Consider the following 20,286-nt stretch of genomic DNA (forward strand, 5'->3'; position numbering starts at 1 on the left):
GTTCAGTGTCTGGTGAGAGCCTGTCTCCTCACACGAGGCTGTCTTTTTCACAGTAAGCTCACGTAGCAGAAGGGGTAAAGCAGCTTTCTTGGGCCTCTTTTATATGGACACTAATCCCATTCATGGCCCCAAAGGCCTCCCAAAGGCCCCACCATCAATACATCACCTTGGGGGGACACTAACATTGTCTACAGCAGGAGACATTTACTATCCATGATAAAAAAGGTACCAGAAAAACTGTAGTTTATACTGAGTAGCTGAAGATGGAAATAGATTAAAAAATTAAGAGAAAGTTGCAATATCAGATTCAGTTCCTCAGAGTGGGCTGTGAAGGAAGGGAAAAAGAAGGTGAGTGGAATATTTCTGAGGTCTTAGGAAACGCATTCATAATTAACGTGATGGAAAAGGATCTTAGGAAGAACTTGAGTCATAAAGTAGGCTGGTCATGAGGAAGGGAAAAATGCCTAGAGAGTGGGTAGTGAGCTAGGAGGTGAGTCCAGTTCAAATCATGATCCTTAGTAAGGGAAAGGGGAAAAAATTCTCACCTCTGCAATTTCCGGAAACAGACAAAGTTACTAAATTTTCTCAGCATCTTGTCTGCAGAGAATGCAGGGGACAAAGGTCTCTTAAAGTTGTGGCTCTTGTTATTTCTATTTGTTAATCCAGATCTGCCTTAGTTGTGCTCTTTCCCTCGGGGGCACTGATTTCCAATCTTGGGTCAAAACCCAAGTTGGTTTCTTAGAAGAGAAGCCTCAGGCGTCTCTAATCTTATCAGCACTTCTGTGGTAGCAGGGCTTTCTGTTTGGCCTTCTGCAAGGCAGGCTTTAGTTGCTAAGCCCAACTGGTGTCCAGTTCATGGTGGCGCAAGAAGTTGAGAGCCCAACGTTTTTCACCAAGACAGGTGCACAGCAGGCTTTGCCCAGCAGATGGTGCTGTTTCTCTAGAGACTAGCAAGTGTGAGGCCTCCCCAGACACAGCAGATGGGAGTTAGGAGGTAGCATTAAGAGAGGAAAATGAGTATATTTATTCTTAAAAACCATAACATGGGGCTTCCCTGGTGGCGTGATGGTTAAGAATCTTCCTGCCAATGCAGGGGACACGGGTTCGAGCCCTGGTCCAGGAAGATCCCACATGCTGCGGAGCAACTAAGCCCGTGCGCCACAACTACTGAGCCCCCATGCCACAACTACCGAAGCCTGCATGCCTAGAGCCCGTGCTCCACAACAAGAGAAGCCACCGCAATGAGAAGCCCACGCACTGCAACGAAGAGTAGCTCCACTCGCTGCAACTAGAGAAAGCCCACACGCAGCAACAAAGACCCAATGCAGCCAAAAAAAAACACCAAAAAATCATAACATGATATTGCAAAAGTCAGAGTAGTTTTGAAAAAATGGCAGTAATCCTGAATGAAATCTACCCACTAATATTTCTCTTCCCCCCTTGTTCCCTAAGTCACATTTTAAAAAAAGCAGTGATTTTTGGATAGCTGGTTTTTCCAGCTGCAGTGTTAAAATGGACTTGTTTTGGGGTTTAAAAAAAAACCCATTGGAGTACAAAGTTGAATGTAATGTATGCCAAAAGAATTTGTAATTCCCAGCACCCAAGCCTAGATGGTAAACTGCTGTTATCCTCAACTTAATATTTAAGAATAATTTGTAGTTTTTGTTGAAACATTGGAGTAACTCTAACAGAAGTAAAATTCACTCTGCTTGCAGATTTTACCTAAGTTACTCATGCAAATATTTATTGAGCATCTACAGTATGCTATAAGGGGACAAAGTCCCTCCCTACTCTCATGGTACATCCATTTTTGGAGGGAGCAGTCAATAATAAACAACAACAGAAAATTAGACACCAGTAAGTGCTCTGCAGAGAAACTAGGGTAGAGTGGCTTTTTACAAAGGGGATGTAAAGAACGTGACATCTAATCTAAACATAAAAGAATAGATATTTGAGAAACTAGAAGGAAGAGCATTCCATGAAGATGGAACAGCATGTAGTAAAGATCTAGGGCAAAGCTTGGCCTATTCTAGGAATTGAGAGAAGGCCAGTGGCTGGATGCCATCAGAGAAGTGGGCAGAGCCAGATCATTAGGGCTTGGTACCACGGTAAGGAGTTTGGGTTGTTTTCTAGGTGTGGTGGGAAGCCACTGGAGAATTTTAAATGGAAGATGGCATGATGTGATTTACATTTTTCAGGGAATTCTCTGTTGGATGGAGAATGGATTATAGGTGGGCAAGAGTGGATGCAGGAAAACCAGTTAGATATATCAGAGTTGAATGCCAAGGCAGAAACTGCTTTAGGTATTTTATTCAGAGAGGGGTTTTAAAGAAAGAGCGAGACATTTACAAAATTGATGGGAAGGACTAGAGTAGTAGTAGTGGGGGGCTACTGCTGGGCTACGGAGCTGAAGGATTCCCACAGTAGTTGAATCCAGAGCTCAGGAATCCTGCCATCACTGACACTGTGCCTCATATCCACAAAGCTGGCCAGATACTGGAATACCAAATTAACCCTTACAACTTCCTCCAAGCACTGGTACTCTGTGACCTCGCTTACCAACAGCAATACCAATAGGAAGATTGCCTCTGTCTTCCTTCTCTTTACAAGTATTGTGCTAGTGCTTTTAACTGGCAGTAGCTGATTCTAACCCAGAACTCTACATGTTAGGGTGTCTGGGACATGTTTTTAGGTTTATAACCTCCAGTTCATGAATAAAATGGTGCTTCAGAGAGACAGTTTGCTACATCTAAGATAGAAGGCTATTGCAGTAATAAAGGTAAAGGATGGTGGTGGCTTGGCTTAGGGTGGCAGAAGTGGAAATATATGGAAGTGGACACATTCAGAGTATGTTTTAGAGGTGACAATGATAGCACTTGTTTATTGACTGGATTTGGTAGGATAACTTCTAGACTTTTAGCTTGAGCAGTTGGATAGGTGGTGCCACTGACATAGCACGTAAAGTGTGAAATGCCAGGGTAAACGTGACCAACAAGCAGTTGAATTTAAATCTAGAGCTGAGGGTCTTGCCCTGGCTGGAGATCAGATTTGTGAGCTCATTGGCCTGGAGATGCTATTAGAAGCTATGGGATGTGGGCACATAAGAAGAGACTGTTGATAGAAGGCCTAGACAGAGCCCTTAGTCTCCAACGTTAGAGATCAAGCTAAGGAGAGAAACCAGCAAAGGAGATGGAAAAGGATTGGGCCTGGAGGAAGGAAAATCAGGAGAGAAGCATGAGGGCCAAATGAAGAAGGGGGTGCTCAAATGTGTCAGTGCTGGTAAGAATTCAAGTCATTTGAGAATAGCAGTGGCCCTTGGATTGGACAAATGCAGTCTCGGTGGAGTGGTGGGAACAAAAGTATGATTAGTTTAAGTTGAGATAATATGAGGTCTAGCTAAAGATTTATCAATTTTGTGGATCTTTTCAAAGAAGCAACATTTGGGTTTTTTGCTTCTCTATTTTATTTGTCTCTAATCTTCATTATTTCCTTCCTTCAGCTTGTGTTGGGTTTAGTTTGCTCTTCTTTTTCTAGTTCCTTAAGGTTCTCTATTTTATTTGTCTCTAATCTTCATTATTTCCTTCCTTCTGCTTGTGTTGGGTTTAGTTTGCTCTTCTTTTTCCAGTTCCTTAAGGTGGGTGGTTAGGTTATTGCTTTGAGATCTTTCTTATTTTTTTAAATATGGTCATTTATAGCTGTGAATTTCCCTCTGAGTACTGCTTTCACTGCATCCTGTAGATTTTGGTATCTTGTGTTTTCATTTTTGTTCATCTTGAAGTATTTTCTAGTTTCTTTGTGATTTCTTCTTTGAACAATTGGTTGTTTAAGAGTGTGTTGTTGAGTTTCCACATATTTGTGAATTTTCTAAATTTCCTTCTGTTATTGGTTTCTAATTTCATTCCATTGTACTTGGAGAACATACTTTGTATGATTTTGATCTTTAAAAATTTTTTTGAGACCTGTTTTGTGGCCTAACATATGGTCTGTCCTGGAGAATGTCCTCTATGCCATGGAGAAGAGCATTGTATTCTGTTGTTAGGTGGAGTGCTCTGTAGATGTTCACTAGGTGTAGTTGGTTTATAGTATTGAGTCTTCTGTCTAGTTGTTTTTTCCATTGTTAAATGTAAATGTGGAGTATTGAATTCTCAATCTATTATTGTTGGACTATTTCTCCCTTTAATTCTTGTCTGTTTTTGCTTCATTTACTTTGGTGCTTTGTTTTAGGTGTATATATGTCTATAATTGTCATATCTTCTTGATGGATTGGCCCTTTAACATTATCATGAATAAACTTTTTTGTGTCTTGTAACAGTTTCTGTCTTAAAAGTCTATTTTGCCTAATGTTACTCTGACCACTCCAGCCCTGTTTTGGTTACTGTTTACATGGCATATCTTTTTTCATTTTTTAATTTTCAACCTATTTTTACCTTTATTTTTATTTTATTTTTTTTTGCGGTATGCGGGCCTCTCACTGTTGTGGCCTCTCCCGTTGCGGAGCACAGGCTCCAGACACACAGGCTCAGCGGCCATGGCTCACGGGTCCAGCCGCTCCACGGCATGTGGGATCTTCCCGGACCGGGGCACGAACCCACGTCCCCTGAATCGGCAGGTGGCCTCTCAACCACTGCACCACCAGGGAAGCCCTATTTTTACCTTTAAATTGAAAATGTGTTTCATGGAGACAGAGTATAGCGGATTATGTTTTAAAAATCCATTCTGTCAGTCTCTGCCTTTTAATTGAAAATTAATCCACCACATTTCATGTAATTACTGATAAGGACCTACTTCTGTCATTTTGCTATTGGGTACAAACTTGTAACTAGAAGATGAATAAGTTCTGGAGATCTAACACGCAACATTGTGATGATAGTCAACAATACTGCATTATATACTTCAAAATTGATTTCTATATTTCTTATATCTTTTTTGGTCCTCAGTCTTCCATTACTGACTTCTTTTGTGTTAAAGAGGTATTTTTTAGTACACCATTTTAGTTTGCTTGTCGTTTCTTTTACACTATATTCTTGAGTTATTTTCCTAGTGGTTTCTCTGGGGGTTATAATTAACATCTTAGTTTATACCAATCCAGTTCTAATTACTACTACCTTAATTTTAATAGGATATAAAACTTGGTTCATATGTAACTCCATCCCCCCCACACTTATGTTGTTGTCACAAATTACATCTTTATTGTGTGCCTATCAACATAGATTTATAATTATTTCTTTATGCAGTTGTCTTCTAAACCAGATAGGAGAAAAAAAAGGAGTTACAAACAACAAACATATTTATATTTTCTTTTAATATTTACCTGTTGTATTAGTTTTCTAGGGCTGCAAAATACCACAAATTGGGTGGCTTAAAGCAATAGAAATTTATTCTCTCACAGTTCTGGATGCCAAAAATCTGAAGTGAAGGTGTCAGCAGAGTTGGTTCCTTCTGGAAGCACCGAAGCACTGAAGGAGAATCTGTCCCTTGCCTCCTAGCTTCTCATGACAGCTGACAACCCTTAGCAGTGCTTGGCATGCAGATGTATTACTCTAATCTCCATCTCCATCTCACATGGCATTCTCCCTGTGTGTCTGTGTCTTCACATGCTGTCTTACAAGTAGTATTGGATTAGGGGCCTACCCTACTCCAGCATGACCTCATCTTAACCAACTGCATCTACAACAATTCTATTTCCAGATAAGGTCACATTCTGAGCTATTGGGGATTAGGACTTCAACAAATCTTTTTGGGGAGACACAATTCAACCCACAACACCAGGAATATGTCAGAGCTTTTCAAAGCCCTTATTTGCCGAAGCACCTCATTCTCCACTCTTTCCTCTCAAGCTTTTTGGTTAGTCTGTCTTTTGTCCCATTTGTTATCCAGTGCTCCCGGTAACTGTGACTAATACATTGCCTTTAAACGTTTTTTGACAAATGCCCCTGGGCAGCTGCCTCAACACTGGCAGAATTCTTAGCTCGGCAAGATAAAGGTAAACTCTTTGAGCCAGTCCTCCAAGGAGCCACCAGGCAGATGGTTATGCACTGAATTGTGATTCTAGGGCTCGCCCCCTCCCCCCACCGGCCGCTCTCAGATTCATATGTTGAAGTCCTGACCTCCAGTGTGACTCTACTTGGAGATAGGACCTTCAAGAGATAGTTAGGGTTAAAGCAAGTCATCAGGGTGGGGCCCTAGTCTGACGGGATTGATGTCTTCACAGCAGGAGGAAGAGACACCAGACAGCCCTCACCAAAAACTGAATCGGCCAGAGCCTTGATCTTGGACTTGCCAGCCTCCAGAACTGTGAGAAAGTAAACTTCTGCTGTTTCAAACAACCAGCCTGTGGTATTTTGTGATTGCAGCTTGAGCTAATACACAGCTCAAAACAAACAACCACAGTTCTTGGCAAATGAGGTCCATTTTTCTGCTCCCTTTGGTTCTCTTACCCGTTCCAGAAATACAGGCTGTTATTGTCTAGGCTACCCCTGAGCTGGGGAGCAGGGATGGGACCAAGGTGAGTTAAAACACCACCAAGCTCTCTGTCTTTACTGAGATTCAGCTGTTTTTGCCTTGATTAAGCATTCCCCCGGGCTGCTGTAAGCTTTTACTAACTTTCCAGAATTTTGAAAAAGTTGATTGTGACAGTTTTTGCCAGTCTATTTGTTGCTTTTTTGGAGGGAAGCACTTTTGATGTTCCTTATTCCTCCATTTTCACTGATGTCACCCGACGTGCTCTTTTAACAGTGTGACACTGACACTCCTCCCACTAGGAGGTGGGGGCCTTTGTTCCCTTCCCTTGAATCTAGGTGGGAGCTTATGACTGCTCCAACCAAAAGAGGCCCACGGAAGTGATGCTCTGTGACTTTCCAGGGTAGGTTATGAAAAGGATACAGCTTCTATATCCTTTTGTTCAGGAGCTAGGCCTCGGACACTTGCCCTGAGGAAGCCAGCTACCATGCTGTGAGGGCCTAAATTAGCCCATAGGGAGAGACCAGGTGGAGAGGCCCCTGGGGAGAGGAAAGGAGGCCCCAAGCTGACGCTGGCCTCCATCTACAGACATAGGAATAAACTAGCCTTCAGATGCTTCCAGCCTCCAGCCCTCAAGTCTTCCAGCTGAGACCTCAGACATCGTAGAGCAGGAATAAGTTGTCCCTGCTGTGCCCTGTCTGAATTCCTGACTCACAGAATCTGTGAGCATAATGCATAGTTATTTTTATGCCGCTATATTTTGTGGTAATTTGCTAGGCAGCCACAGTAACTGGAAAGTCACCAAGTGTGTCATATGGTACCAAGCAGTGGACAGACTTCTCATCCCTTTCAGCACAGATGGATTTAAAGGGCCTGTGCTGCAAAGTGCAAGTGAGGAGCATCAAGATTGCCTCATGTGCTCCCTTTTCCTCCCTCCAAACAGTGGCATCTCTTATCTTCCTAGATTTTGTGAGTGTCCCACCTTCCCAATCATCCAGGCTTGAAACCTCAGAATGTCTCTGATTTTTCCTTCCCCTTCACCCTCCTCACGTGGGTAGCAAGTGACACCCACTGTCTTTTTCACAGCCTCACAAATTTGTTCTTTACTTCCCATTCCTAACAGCCTGTGCTTGAAATTCCAGGAGTTCATTATTACTTACAGAATACAGAGCAATGGGGTAGAAAAAGACTGCCAGTAATAATAGGCATCATGCTCTCAGGTTTCATACTAGCGAAAGGTAGCATTTAAAGCTTTCCAAGGGCAAGAAATGATAATGCTTATAGATATATGACATGGAAGTCGGCTGTATTTTGAGAAGGTGCCTCCAGGGCCATTCAAGAAGCAAATCACTGGGTAGTCTCTGGAGTACTTCTTTATTTTTTTGTTGTTTTTTTAAAAATTTTATTATTATTATTTTTTTGGCCGCACTGCACAGCTTGTGGGATTTTAGCTTCCCGACCAGGGATCAAACCCAGACCCCCTGCAGTGGAAGTGCGGTGTCCTAACCACTGGACCGCCAGGGAAGTCCCTGGAGTACTTCTAGTCCCTGGATCCACTTTGTTCCTGTGTTTAGTCAAAGCTCTTTTGCTCCAGCCCCTCTGAACAATCCCGGGCTACAAATCTAAACTTGGTTTAACAAAAATCTAGAGGTGTTAGATATTATTCCAATATTGACTGTTAAATCCCTTAGTTCTACTTTCTACAAAAATATTCATTCAATAACTTACACCATTTTCTTTATCCTAATCCAAACAGTATTTGTAAGGAGAGTTTTTGACGATTTAAATTTAAAAAATCTGAGTATGACCTGCAGAGTCATCTCAGCTTCCTGTCTTAAAACCATGAAATAGATGCAATTTTCCTCAGGTAAGGACCCAGTTATCCAAAAATAACTATTTTATTTTTGAAGCTCCATGAGAGAAAATCAGGTACTGACACAGAGTTTGCATAAGGATTATTTTAGGTCCTATTTAGAACTTGGGTATTTAACGTGTACTAGTTGCTGCAGACATCATAAGAAAAACCCTTTTTTTAATCTAGAATTTCCTCCTTAAGACCCATAAAGCTGTTTGCTATGAGAAGCATGGGGACAGTTGCATCCTCTGAAATCTGACCCTATTACTATTGTTTCCTAAGTGCCTTGAACACTGAGCAGCTCATATTTAAGAGACTAAATTAAAAAAAAAAAAAAAAGAAAAGAAAAAGAAGGGGATAGTAGCTACCAGTCATTCATTTATTTTAAAAAATATTTACCAAAGTCAGAAAGAGAAAAACAAATACTGTATGCTAACACATATATATGGAATCTAAAAAAAAAAAAAAAAAGGTTCTGAAGAACCCAGTGGCAGGGGCAGGACAGGAATAAAGACGCAGATGTAGAGAATGGACTTGAGGACACGGGGAGGGGGGAGGGTAAGCTGTGACAAAGTGAGAGAGTGGCATGGACATATATACACTACCAAATGTAAGGTAGATAGCTAGTGGGAAGCAGCCACATAGCACAGGGAGATCAGCTCGGTGCTTTGTGACCACCTAGAGGGGTGGGATAGGGAGAGTGGGAGGGAGACGCAAGAGGGAGGAGATATGGGGATATATGTATATGTATAGCTGATTCAATTTGTTATAAAGCAGAAACTAACACACCATTGTAAAGCAATTATATTCCAATAAAGGTGTTAAAAAAATTTACTAAGCACTTAACTATGTGCTGGGCACTGTTCTAGGTGCCAGGTATATGGCAGACAAAAATCCCCGCCCTCGTGGAGCTTGCACTTTAGGGGTAGAGAAGATGAGATAATAAAATAAGTAAAAGGTATTAGAGAGTGTTACGTATGTCAGACTTTTAAGTAATCACAGGACCATGTGTTTTTTTTTTAATTAATTTATTTTTGGCTGCGTTGGGTCTTTGTTGCTGTGCGCAGACTCTCTAGTTGTGGCGAGTGGGGGCTACTCTTTGTTGCGGTGCTCGGGCTTCTCACTGCAGTGGTTTCTCTTGTTGTGGAGCACGGGCTCTAGGCGCACGGGCTTCAGTAGTTGTGGCAGGAGGGCTCAGTAGTTGTGGCTCGTGGGCTCTACAGTGCAGGCTCAGTAGTTGTGGCGCATGGGCTTAGTTGCTCTGCGTGGGATCTTCCCAGACCAGGGCTCGAACCCGTGTCCCCTGCATTGGCAGGTGGATTCTTAACCATTGCGCCACCAGGGAAGCCCAGGACCATGTTTTTAAAAATGCTATGGGGCAAAATAAAGCTGGAAAGAGTGACAGTGTTGGGATGGGCTTGAGGGGGGTGAATTTTAGAGGCCAAGGAGGCCTTAGTGAGAAGGTAACACTTAAGTAGGTGAAGAAGGTGAGAGACGGGGGAAGATTGTCCAAGCCAGAGGTTTTAGCAAGTGCAAAAGTCCTGAGGTCAGAGCATGGCTGGCTGTTGGAGGAACACAAGGAGGCAGAGGGAGTGGACCAGGCGAAATGAAAGATGGAGAGGCAGGTCCTGTTGGGGCTTGTAGGGCATTTTAGTGAACGGGGTTTTTTAGTAGGAATACAAGAGAAGCCACTGGAGGATTTTAAGCAGAGGAGTGATGATCTGAGATCATTGTGACTGCTGTGTTGAGGACAGTCTGAAGGGAGCAAATGAAAAAGCAGAGAAAGTAGTTTTTGTAGGCTATTCTAAAAGTCCAGGAGAGATGGAAGTGGCTTGGATTAGATGGTAGCAGTGGACGAATTCTATTATAATTTGAAGATAGAGCAAACCAAATTTGCTGACAGATGTGGGTGGGGTGTGAGAGAAAGAAGAGATAAGGATTACTTCAAGGTTTCTGTCTGGTAACTGAAAGATGAGTTGTCCCTAACTTAGATGGGAAGACTCCTGGAGGAGTGAGTTTAAAGAGCTCAGATCAGGACTGTTAAACTTTAGGTGCCCTTCAAGGGGAGATGTCACAATGGTAGTTGTATATACACGTCTGGCATTTAGGATAGAGGTCTGGGCTGGAGAAGTTGGGAGAGGTCAGCATATGGCAATTGTTCAAACTAGAAGACTGTATGAGGTCACCAAGAGAGTGAGTGTAGATGGGAAGGAAGAGTTCCAAGGCCTGAGCCATGGGGGACTTCAACATTCAAAGATGTCAGGGAGGAGAAGGCCCAGCAAAGGAGACTGAGGAGGGGACAGAAGCAGGAGGAAAACTAAAAGAGCATGGTGTTCTGGAAGCCACGTGAAGAAAATGTTTATGCAGGTAGGTGATCCAGTTGTGAAGTGTTGCTAGGTAAGGTATGAAAAGAATGAACTGTGTATATAACATGACAAGGTCTTTGGAGAACTTGAGCAGAGCAGGTCCAGTGAAGTGGTAACAAGCAAGACTGGAGTGTGTTCAGGAAAGAATTGGTCCTACTGTATAGCACAAGGAACATATTCAATATCCTGTGATAAACCATAATGGAAAAGAATATGAAAAATATATATATGTATAACTGAGTCACTTTGCTGTACAGCAGAAATTAACACAACATTGTAAATCAACTATACTTCAACAAAATTTTAAAAAATTTTTTGAAAGAATTGGGGGCTTCCCTGATGACGCAGTGGTTGAGAATCCACCTGCCAATGCAGGGGATACAGGTTTGAGCCCTGGTCTGGGAAGATCCCACATGCCGCGGACCAATTAAGCCCGTGCACCATGACTGCTGAGCCTGCTCTCTGGAGCCTGCGAGCCACAACTACTGAGCCCGCGCGCCTAGAGCCCATGCTCCACAGCAAGAGAAGCCACTGCAATGAGAAGCCCGCGCACCACAACGAAGAGTAGCCCCCCGCTCGCCGCAACTAGAGAAAGTCTGTGCGCAGCAACAAAGACCCAATGCAACCAAAAAAATAAATAATAAATAAATAAATAAATTTTAAAAAAGAAGAAGAAAGAATTGGGAGAGAGGGGCTGGAGAGAGCAAATATGGACTTTTTTTTTTAAGATAGGAGAAATAAAACAATAGTTATGCTAATGGAAAGATCTTTGCTTTTCCAGTGAGGCACCTAGCTTTCTCACCCACCCTCCCTTCCTTGGACTTCAGATTTGGATATTTGCTGTTTCTTGGAACCCTCACTTTGAGGAATGTTAATAGGGAATCTGAGCTGATATGGAACTGAGGATTGTGAAAATCAACTTATTTCATATGTGGAATTCTCTTTCCCCAACTTCCCACTACTTTGAGGGACAAAACACATGTGGCCAGGAGTCCACTTACTGTGGCCAGTAAGCTACTAGGCTGTTCATAAATGTTTCTCCCATTCTGAGCCCATGGCAGGACAGCCACTCTAGGGTATGGCCATGTGGTTTTGTTTGTCACTTCATAGCAGCTTTAAGACCAGTGAGCAGTCTCCCACATTGCCTTGGCTGACAGCCACTGTGGAAGCAGTGTTAAGACGAAGCATCTACCAGCCAGGGTCTGAGTCATAGTGATGAGCAGAGCCCCTTTGATAACCCGGGTTAGACACCTAGCATGAGTAATAAACTTTAGTTTCGTTAGTTTTATTTTGGGCTAGCAAAACCTGATCCATCCTGACACAATGCCTAAGGACCAAAATAAACAGTGATGTACCAGTCTCCACAATAACCAGCAGAATGCAAATTTCAGGGTACGCAAGTTTTACTTTCCCATACCAGGGGCAAAGAAAACCCAATAAATAACACAGGTAATAAAACTTGACCTCACTGTCAGTTCTCCATTAAATCAAAAACTATTGAACCTTGAAAATGTTAACATTGTTCGTAAAATATTTCTCTCCTAACCAGGAAGGCAACTTTTCTTCAAGAGACTTAGCTGGACTACCAGAAACATAGTGTAGTATATTTACTATTTTGTTCTCTGGGTCATCTGCGTTAGCTCCTCCAGGAATGCTCACTCCAAATGCAGATTCCCTGGCCTTGTCCTTCTGGATGAATGCTGTGGTCCTTAACTCCTAGGAGGTTCTGTAAATTTGATCTTTATGTGTCTGTGTGGTCTAATACAAAAATTTATTTGGTCTTTGTCTTCCGGTTCCTGCCAAGAGCTGCTAAAGCTCTTGGCATTTTCTGAGTGATAGGAATGGCTTTTGTTTTTTGTAATGAGCCCCTTTGATCACACTTGAGTTTATGCTAATGAGATCACTAAGGGTGAGGCCACTAGATGGCCTCAGGTTGGAGCTGGTCACCAGAAAGACCAAGTGGCTAGACCTACTGACTGACCTCCAGGCAGGGGTGGCAGAGGGGGCTGGAGAGGAAGCTCTATAAACTCAGCAATAGTGAGATTCAGAGAGCTTCTGGGTTGGTGAGCACATTGAACCCTGGGAGGATGCTGTGCTCCTGCATCCCTCCCCTTCCTTGCCCCATGCATCTCTTCCATTTGGCTGCTCTCAAGTTATATCTTTTATAATAAACCAGAAAATGGAAGTAAAGTGTTTTCCCAAGTTCTGCGAGCTGTTCCAGGAAATTATTGAATCCAGAAGGGAAGGGAATTGTGGGAACCCTCCAATTTTATGACCAGGTTGGACCGAAGTGTGGGTTATCTGGGGACATGATACTTGCAACCGGCATTTGAAGCGAGGTAGGTCTTGCGGAACCAAGCCTTTAAACCCGTGGGGTCTGAGGATAACTTTGGGTAGTGTCAGAATTGAACTGAATTGTAGGACACCCAGTTGGTGTCCAGAGAATCAGAGAATTGGTTGTTAGTGTTGGAAAACACCCTAGAAATATGCTGCCAATGTCACACTGAAGTTTTCAACATAATGTCTGAGTCAGTTTACACATGCTTTAATATTAGAGAAGAAATGTTCTTGTAAGAGACAAAAGAAAAATCACAATTCTGCACAAAAGAATTTTATTTAGTGGTCAGATCCCGATGAATAATGCCAGTCATTGCTTGATTCTGTTAAAATGCGCTATTAGATCTACTCTTAAGAAAGTGTACGGTGCATCACCAAAAGCTATTTAATTTGGATTGTGTAGAGTAAAAGAAAACTTCATAAATCTTTGTTCTCTGATAAAATTTTTAAAATATAAAAATGAAAAAAACCCCCAAAAGCAGTATTCAAAAATAATAAATGTCACCTTGGACTATTTACAATAAGATGACTTTCTAATAGGAGAACACTCTCTGCTTGTCTCTTTTTCTCACATTTTACTTGTCCCTTAGAGGTATGCCTTAGAGATGCCTCCTCCATCTAACCCTCGTGATTTCTTCCATTCCTGTCTTGCATGAAACAGTCATCTTCCATTCTCTCACACATCTTTGAGTCTTTCTCTGATACTCCTTTTTCGTGCTGTAAATTACCAGTAATTCTATTCAACAGATGTTTGTTGAGCACCTCATATGTGCCAGGCACTGTGCTAAGAGGTGGGGATAAATACAGAGATGAAAAGTCATTGAACCCCCTCCTCAAGAAGCTCAGAGTTTGGGTTGGATTAAAAAAACATTTTTTCACATTATATTCCATGAAATCCCAAGCCCCTATGGAGTAAGTTTGGGGCTTTCTTGAAACAAAGTGCACTCACGGAGGGCCCATCAGCTTGGCCCACTCCACCGCATTTTGATTTAGAATTCTGCCCTTTTTTATGAAGCACATCCTCTAAAGCCCAGGAACAGAGTTTGAGTTCTAAACTCTTCGCAGGTGGGAACTACATGATGTGTTGTAGGGGACGAACTGAACCAATTTGTTTTTCGGGGAGGGTAACCGTTTAATTGGCTTCTACAAATTCTGAGTATGAAAAGCCCTTAACCCCCCACCCCCCAAAATACTAAATTTGAGCAACAGATACATATTAAGAAACTCCTCCTTGATTTGGATTTACAACACGATCCTCTGAAACTCCTCCCTTTTACAAATGTCCAGCAGGAGCTCTTTTTATTACCTCCACACGTATTTCTTTGTGCTTTTCTGTGAACATTTTCTTAGCTTCAAACATAAAAGCAGCAAATTAAGCCTGCAGGTGACCTTTCTTTTTTTTTTCTTTTATCATGTTGAACCCCAAACAAGCTCAGTTCTTGCGTTTGGCCTACATCTTCTCTGTCCGTGAGGCCCCAAGAGAACCATGGTAGTTACTTCAAAAAAAAAAAAAAAGAAAACAAAGCAAACTATGAAATAGAAAATAAAAACTGAACATAGCATACTATGGAAGCAAAACTGAAACCACACCCTCGCTACCCCCATCTCTCCATGGCAGACCATGGCCTACAAATATTCACATTTGGAAATATTTTCTCAGTCACAGTAAAGTCCAAATCGTGGTGGTGGGCTTCCCCCTCACAGCTCGTAGCGTATTCCTTTTGTCGAATCTGCTCAGACAGCCACTGAACGATGATGAAGGGAGTTTTTGTGGGAAAGTTCTATCCTTGATCCAACATCATCCACAGGTTACACGGGGTCACATCTCTGTACAGTTTCCATCCAACCAAATGACACTCTGTCCATTCAAGAGCCCTAGTGCCAGATTCAGAATGTCCTCGTGAGCTGGTTCCAAGCCCTCTGGATCTGAAGGCAGTTGGGAGTTGGCATTATTCCCATGTTACATTTGGCCTGCCCAAGGTAGGGTGATCAGGATGTCTGGAATACGTGAAGAGGACAAGAAGAGCAGGGGGTGCTGGGAGAGAGGGGAAAAGAGAGGTGATCATGCACAAGCTTCTTGCTCTGTCGTGCATTATATTTTCAGTGCTAACAGCGTGTATTTCGACACATAGGGCTTGTGCTTTTTTGTTAAATAACTCGCCCCGAAACGCTCGTTTGGCAAACGTGGCCATGAATGTGTGTGTGAGTGTGTGCGTGTGCACGTGCCTGTGTTTACGATGTGTCATGAGGTTGTGTGTCAAGTCCTGTGGGTGTGCCTTGGCCCCTCCCCTGATGCTACACCCACCTCACCAGCAAGGAAAAACTGATGGGTTACACCTGGTCGGTTTGATATTCAGAAGCTTCAGACAGGCTTTCTGAGAAGCTTAGGAAAGTCTCCTGGTATTCAGAACATACAATCTCATAACGATAATGCCGGAACTCCACAGCAAAGGTGCCAAAGTAAGACAGGAAGCACATGACCAGGCCCCACTGGACCCTGGCTGCGTACAGGTGGATGCCTTGGGCCATGAGGATGAAGTCTGGGGAGAAGTAGTCAAGGCAAGTTCCTCCATCGGCCACATTAAGACGGGGCTCTTTTCTGGGCAGAGACAGGTTACGGGAAAAGCCTGGCTCTCCCCCTGACTAGCAGAAGAGCTTCACAGAGCCAGCTGAACACCATCTACATAAATAATACAAGGTAACATTATTGAGCCCTTACTTTGTGCCAGACATGCTTCTAGGTGCTTTCATGGAAAACCTAACTTATTCATCACAACATCCTGTTATCAGCAGTTCGCTTAAAATAGGGAAACGGAGGCCAAATGGGTAACACGGGTATTAACTGGTGGAACTGGGATTCAAACACAAGCACTCTGACTCCCTGGCCATGCATTCGACCACTATACTCTACAGCTGCCTAATAAACTGTGAGACTAGCTAAAGAATTACAATTCCAAAGTAACTAGTTGGCCAGAAAAATAACGCTGTATTTTTAAAAGACACTGCAGGGCTTCCCTGGTGGCGCAGTGGTTGAGAGTCCACCTGCCGATGGAGGGGACACGGGTTCGTGCCTCGGTCCGGGAGGATCCCACATGCCGCGGAGCGGCTGGGCCCGTGAGCCATGGCCGCTGAGCCTGCGCGTCCGGAGCCTGTGCTCCACAACGGGAGAAGCCACAACAGTGAGAGGCTCGCGTACCACAAAAAAAAAAAAAAAAAGACACTGCAAATGACGATGGAACAATGTGAACGTATCAAACAGCTAACTACCTCCATATAGGCTGTGTTTGTCTCTGCAGTGATACTAATAAGGTCTAAGTGGCACCTCTTCTTCTCTCTAGTTTTCACTATTGCCTTTCAGACAATATTCTATAGGCTGGTTTCATTCCTGGTGTTGCATTTAAACTTAAATGAAAGCAGGCAATTAAAAAACCAAAGAACAGATGATTCATCTATGCCTGACTATACACAGAGTGTATGTATATGTACACACACACACACATCAGTATATATGAAGGTAGGAGCTGGGGAGGAGAGAGGTTCATAACGTTCTATAGTGAAAAGCTAAGAGGCCAAGGACTAAATAAAGTTATTTAGAAAAATCAGAATTGTTCCCTTAGAATTAGTTCTACCTTCAGAACTTAGCCTTAAGTTGGGAAATTTTCAGAGAGTGAAAAATTCTGTGACAACTACTTCAGCCAAACTTCGCTCTCCTGACTAGGCCTGGATTCATTCACCTGGGAACCACGAAATGGTTCCAAGTCTTCGGAAATATCATGGATCAGAATTGTTTGGTATAAGCTCAAAACTCAGAATGATTTAAAATCTGTACATACTCTTCTGACTGAGGGTTCAAAATGTTGCCAAAGCAATATTAACTTACAGGGGAGGAATATATCTTCAAATCTCGCACTGGCAGAATTCTGACCCGTTTACTCATAAAATATTTTATCAGGTTGCTAGTAATAAGCAAGTTTTTTGGCTTGAATTTCAAGTCCTTAAGTGTTCTCAATCTAATGAGACTTAAGAAAACCGCTAAAATGACTGAATGGCAGTTTGTGAGGGAAGAATAAAGAAATGGCTCCAAATACTCCACTAATGAACATCTCCAAACGCTAAACATTTTCGGTTTTTTTTTTTGTTTTGTTTTGTTTTTTGCGGTACGCGGGCCTCTCACTGTTGTGGCCTCTCCCGTTGCTGAGCACAGGCTCCGTACGCGCAGGCTTAGCGGCCATGGCTCACGGGCCCAACCGCTCCGCGGCATGTGGGATCTTCCCGGACCGGGGCACGAACCCGTATCCCCTGTATCGGCAGGTGGACTCTCAACCACTGCACCACCAGGGAAGCCCAACATTTTCGTATTTTAAAGCCACTCTAAGGAGGGATGGCATAGTGGTTAAGAGTATAAGAACTGAGCCTGAGTTTAGAACAAATCGACACATACCATGTGTGATCTTGGGTAATTAACCTTCGTTTTTCACTATTCCTACTTGTTAAGTGAGGATTAAAAGGGTTGACACATTTAAAGTGCTTAGAATACTGCCTAGCACATTATAAGTACCCAATAAATATTGGCTATTATATTGATGATTGTAACTGTGTTAGCTATACAGTTTGCCGTCTAGGAACTCCCTTCTTCTCCAGTTTCCAGAGGACCTAATGGAGTAAACTCTTAGGATTGAGTGACTGATCTAATTGGTGGGGTGGTTACTGGCCGACTTCCACTGGGCCCTGCTATAGTAGGTGGGGTCACTGTGCTCCACCCTAGACCAGTCCCTCTGCGATCTGTTTGGGCTCCAGCTGAGTGTAGTGCTCTCCTCTGCCTTTCCCTGATTTCTCTGCTTCTTACTGGGTGGATAGATTGAATTCCAGGGTGTAAGATAAGAGGCCTGCACAATTTTCCTTTCCAAGTTTACTAGGAATAAAGGCTGATTTCTTCATCCCCATCTGGCTCCGTGTGACTGTTCTCCATTGGTTCAAACTCCGAGGGATGAAGGGAAATAAATAGCACCTCAAAATTATTTGTTTAGGACAACAGTACATGCAGTGGTAATCTAGTTCTTGAATTTTTCCAGAAAAGCTTACTTGTTTTCCTGAAAGGTATAAATGTATTTTTGTCCCTAGAAATTCATTTTAGAGTTAATAGATTAAATGAAATAACAGAGCCACTAATAAAGTCGAAAATGAAAAGAATTTTTCAAGATGGAAGGAAAAAAACCCTACAATTCTCTTTTGGTTATGCATTCTATGTTTTTCACAAAAGGAAACTTTACATCAAAAGGAGAATGCATGGCACCATTCCTACAGATTGAAACCGTTTTGAGAAGGCAGAGCTTGGTTCTCCATCTCCTCTTTGGCATGAAAAATAGGTCTGAAAGTTTTCGTTTTTATACCTATTTATTTTTCTTTTTTGTCTAATATTCTGAGTTGATACGACAGTATATCCTAACCAACTGAGAATGGCACTCTTCTCATCTTCTACATGCACAACTTATCTGTGTTTTAATCTCACTGGCAAAGAACGTTTTCACATTCAAAGGATACAGAGGACCACGCAGAGAGTGACAGATGCTGAGAGAATAACTCGTGGAATTCCAACTTTCCGTCCTTCATTCTTGATGTTTACTTTGAGTGTCAATGCAGCCTGGATCCAGCAGGTCAGTGTGCCAAATCCAAAAGTCAAGGAAGTTCCGACATTATGGATTTCTTCATCATTTGTGAGCTAAGGGATGAACAGATAATGACCTGTGGAGGCCCATTTAGAAAATACATACAAGCCAATGGAATACGTGAAGGAGAAAAAAATAGGTAAAGAGATGTCCCAATAATGGGATGATAGGTTGTAGAAAGAGTAGAACCCTTCATCTCTACTGGCTCTTTGTGTCTATTCTCCATTGGTTCCAACTCTGAGGGGAAGAAGAGAAATGAATAGTATGCCCACACCTCAAAACGTTTGTTTGGAAGAATCATACAGGCAGTGGTAATTTATTCTTTGAATTTATTTTCCAGAAAAGCTTTGTAGAAAAATAAAAGAAAAAAGCAGGAGAGTTACACAAAAAAAGAGAAATGTCAAAGTTTCTACAGACATAAACCCCAAACTCTGTTTTCTACACTAAGAAATGAGACCAGAATCCGGCTGTGTATTTACTGATTGAGGATGGCCAATTCTAAGCAGGTCAAGATTTCACTGGCTGGGACAACTAATAACACTTGAGCTGTTCTTTACTCTTACAAAACTGGCCAGTCTATGTAATGTGGCCAATTCATTGTTAATGGGCTTTTGTTTTGTTTCCTATTATAATAAGAAAACTGCACTTATGAGCTTTTGCCATATCTGGAGACCCATTAGGGCAACAGTGTTCGAAGATTCCTGGTCAAGGCTTTTATACAGTTAATAGGTTAAAGGAGACCCATCTGGGTTATTTCAATTGGGGGTTAGAGATGTAAACTGCCCAAATCATTACCCACTGATTTAAAAAATATATCTGTCACTTAAAACACCTTTATTAATTGCATATATTTTTAACTACACATGTACCCCACATATATAGGAAACACAGGTAATAAAATCTACTGTTGAAAGATGGCTTTAAAAACATGGTGAAAATATCTTTTTGAATCGCCATTGCCTTCAGGTGTTTTATTGTTTAGCATTGCTATGAATAATGGTTGTATCAAATCAATATTACTTTCCCTTTACAATTTTTTTCTATTGTTTTGGCTGTAGGATTTTTTCTTCTTTGAAGAAGCCATTTCCCCCCCCCACAGTTCAAAACACATATTTTTGAAACATTTTATTTTATTTTATTGTTATTTATTTATTTTTTGGCTGCGCAGCATGTGGGATCTTAGTTCCCTGACCAGGGATCGAACCCACACCCCCTGCATTGGAAGCGTGGAGTCCAAACAACTGGACCGCCAGGAAAGTCCTGAAACACTTTAAGTAATGATTCCCCAAGTCAAATTTTACTATTAGGAAATTGGTTTTCCATGGTCTACATAGTCTGTTCATTTATTTTTTAATTCTAATTTTAAAAATAGATGATACAGTTACATGGGCCAAACTTTAAAAAATTGTAAAAAGAGTATAGATTGAAAAGTCTGTCTCTTATCTCATATACTAGCCACCTAGTTTCTCCACAGGCAACTAATGTGTTATTTGTTTCCTGTGTAATCTCTGTAGATATTCCAGAAAATGTTCTTCATATATAGCGTCATCATTTACAGTTTTGAATATCTGTGGTTCACCCAAACAACCCAATCACTGGGATT

General features: G+C 42.1%; 1 protein-coding gene across 13 annotated transcripts in view; it reads right to left on the reverse strand.

The window, feature by feature from the left end:
• Positions 1-13,275: 13,275 nt before the first annotated feature.
• TMEM150C (transmembrane protein 150C) overlaps positions 13,276-20,286 on the reverse strand; it is a 76,107-nt gene continuing 69,096 nt past the window's right edge. For 8 of the 13 annotated variants that reach the window (XM_073805395.1, XM_073805393.1, XM_073805399.1 and 5 more), the window contains 3 exons: positions 18,559-18,736; positions 15,355-15,557; positions 13,276-15,052 (listed from right to left, as the gene is read on the reverse strand). In XM_073805395.1, coding sequence (XP_073661496.1) covers positions 14,978-15,052; positions 15,355-15,557; positions 18,559-18,736 — 456 coding nt within the window. In that variant the 3' untranslated portion in view covers positions 13,276-14,977. Of the gene's footprint in view, positions 15,558-18,558; positions 18,737-20,286 lie in introns of those variants that run through there. The other 5 variants (XM_073805389.1, XM_073805388.1, XM_073805387.1 and 2 more) reach the window with 5 other exon arrangements.

Source organism: Tursiops truncatus, chromosome 5 (genome assembly GCF_011762595.2).
Source record: "Tursiops truncatus isolate mTurTru1 chromosome 5, mTurTru1.mat.Y, whole genome shotgun sequence".
Taxonomy (NCBI): domain Eukaryota; kingdom Metazoa; phylum Chordata; class Mammalia; order Artiodactyla; family Delphinidae; genus Tursiops; species Tursiops truncatus.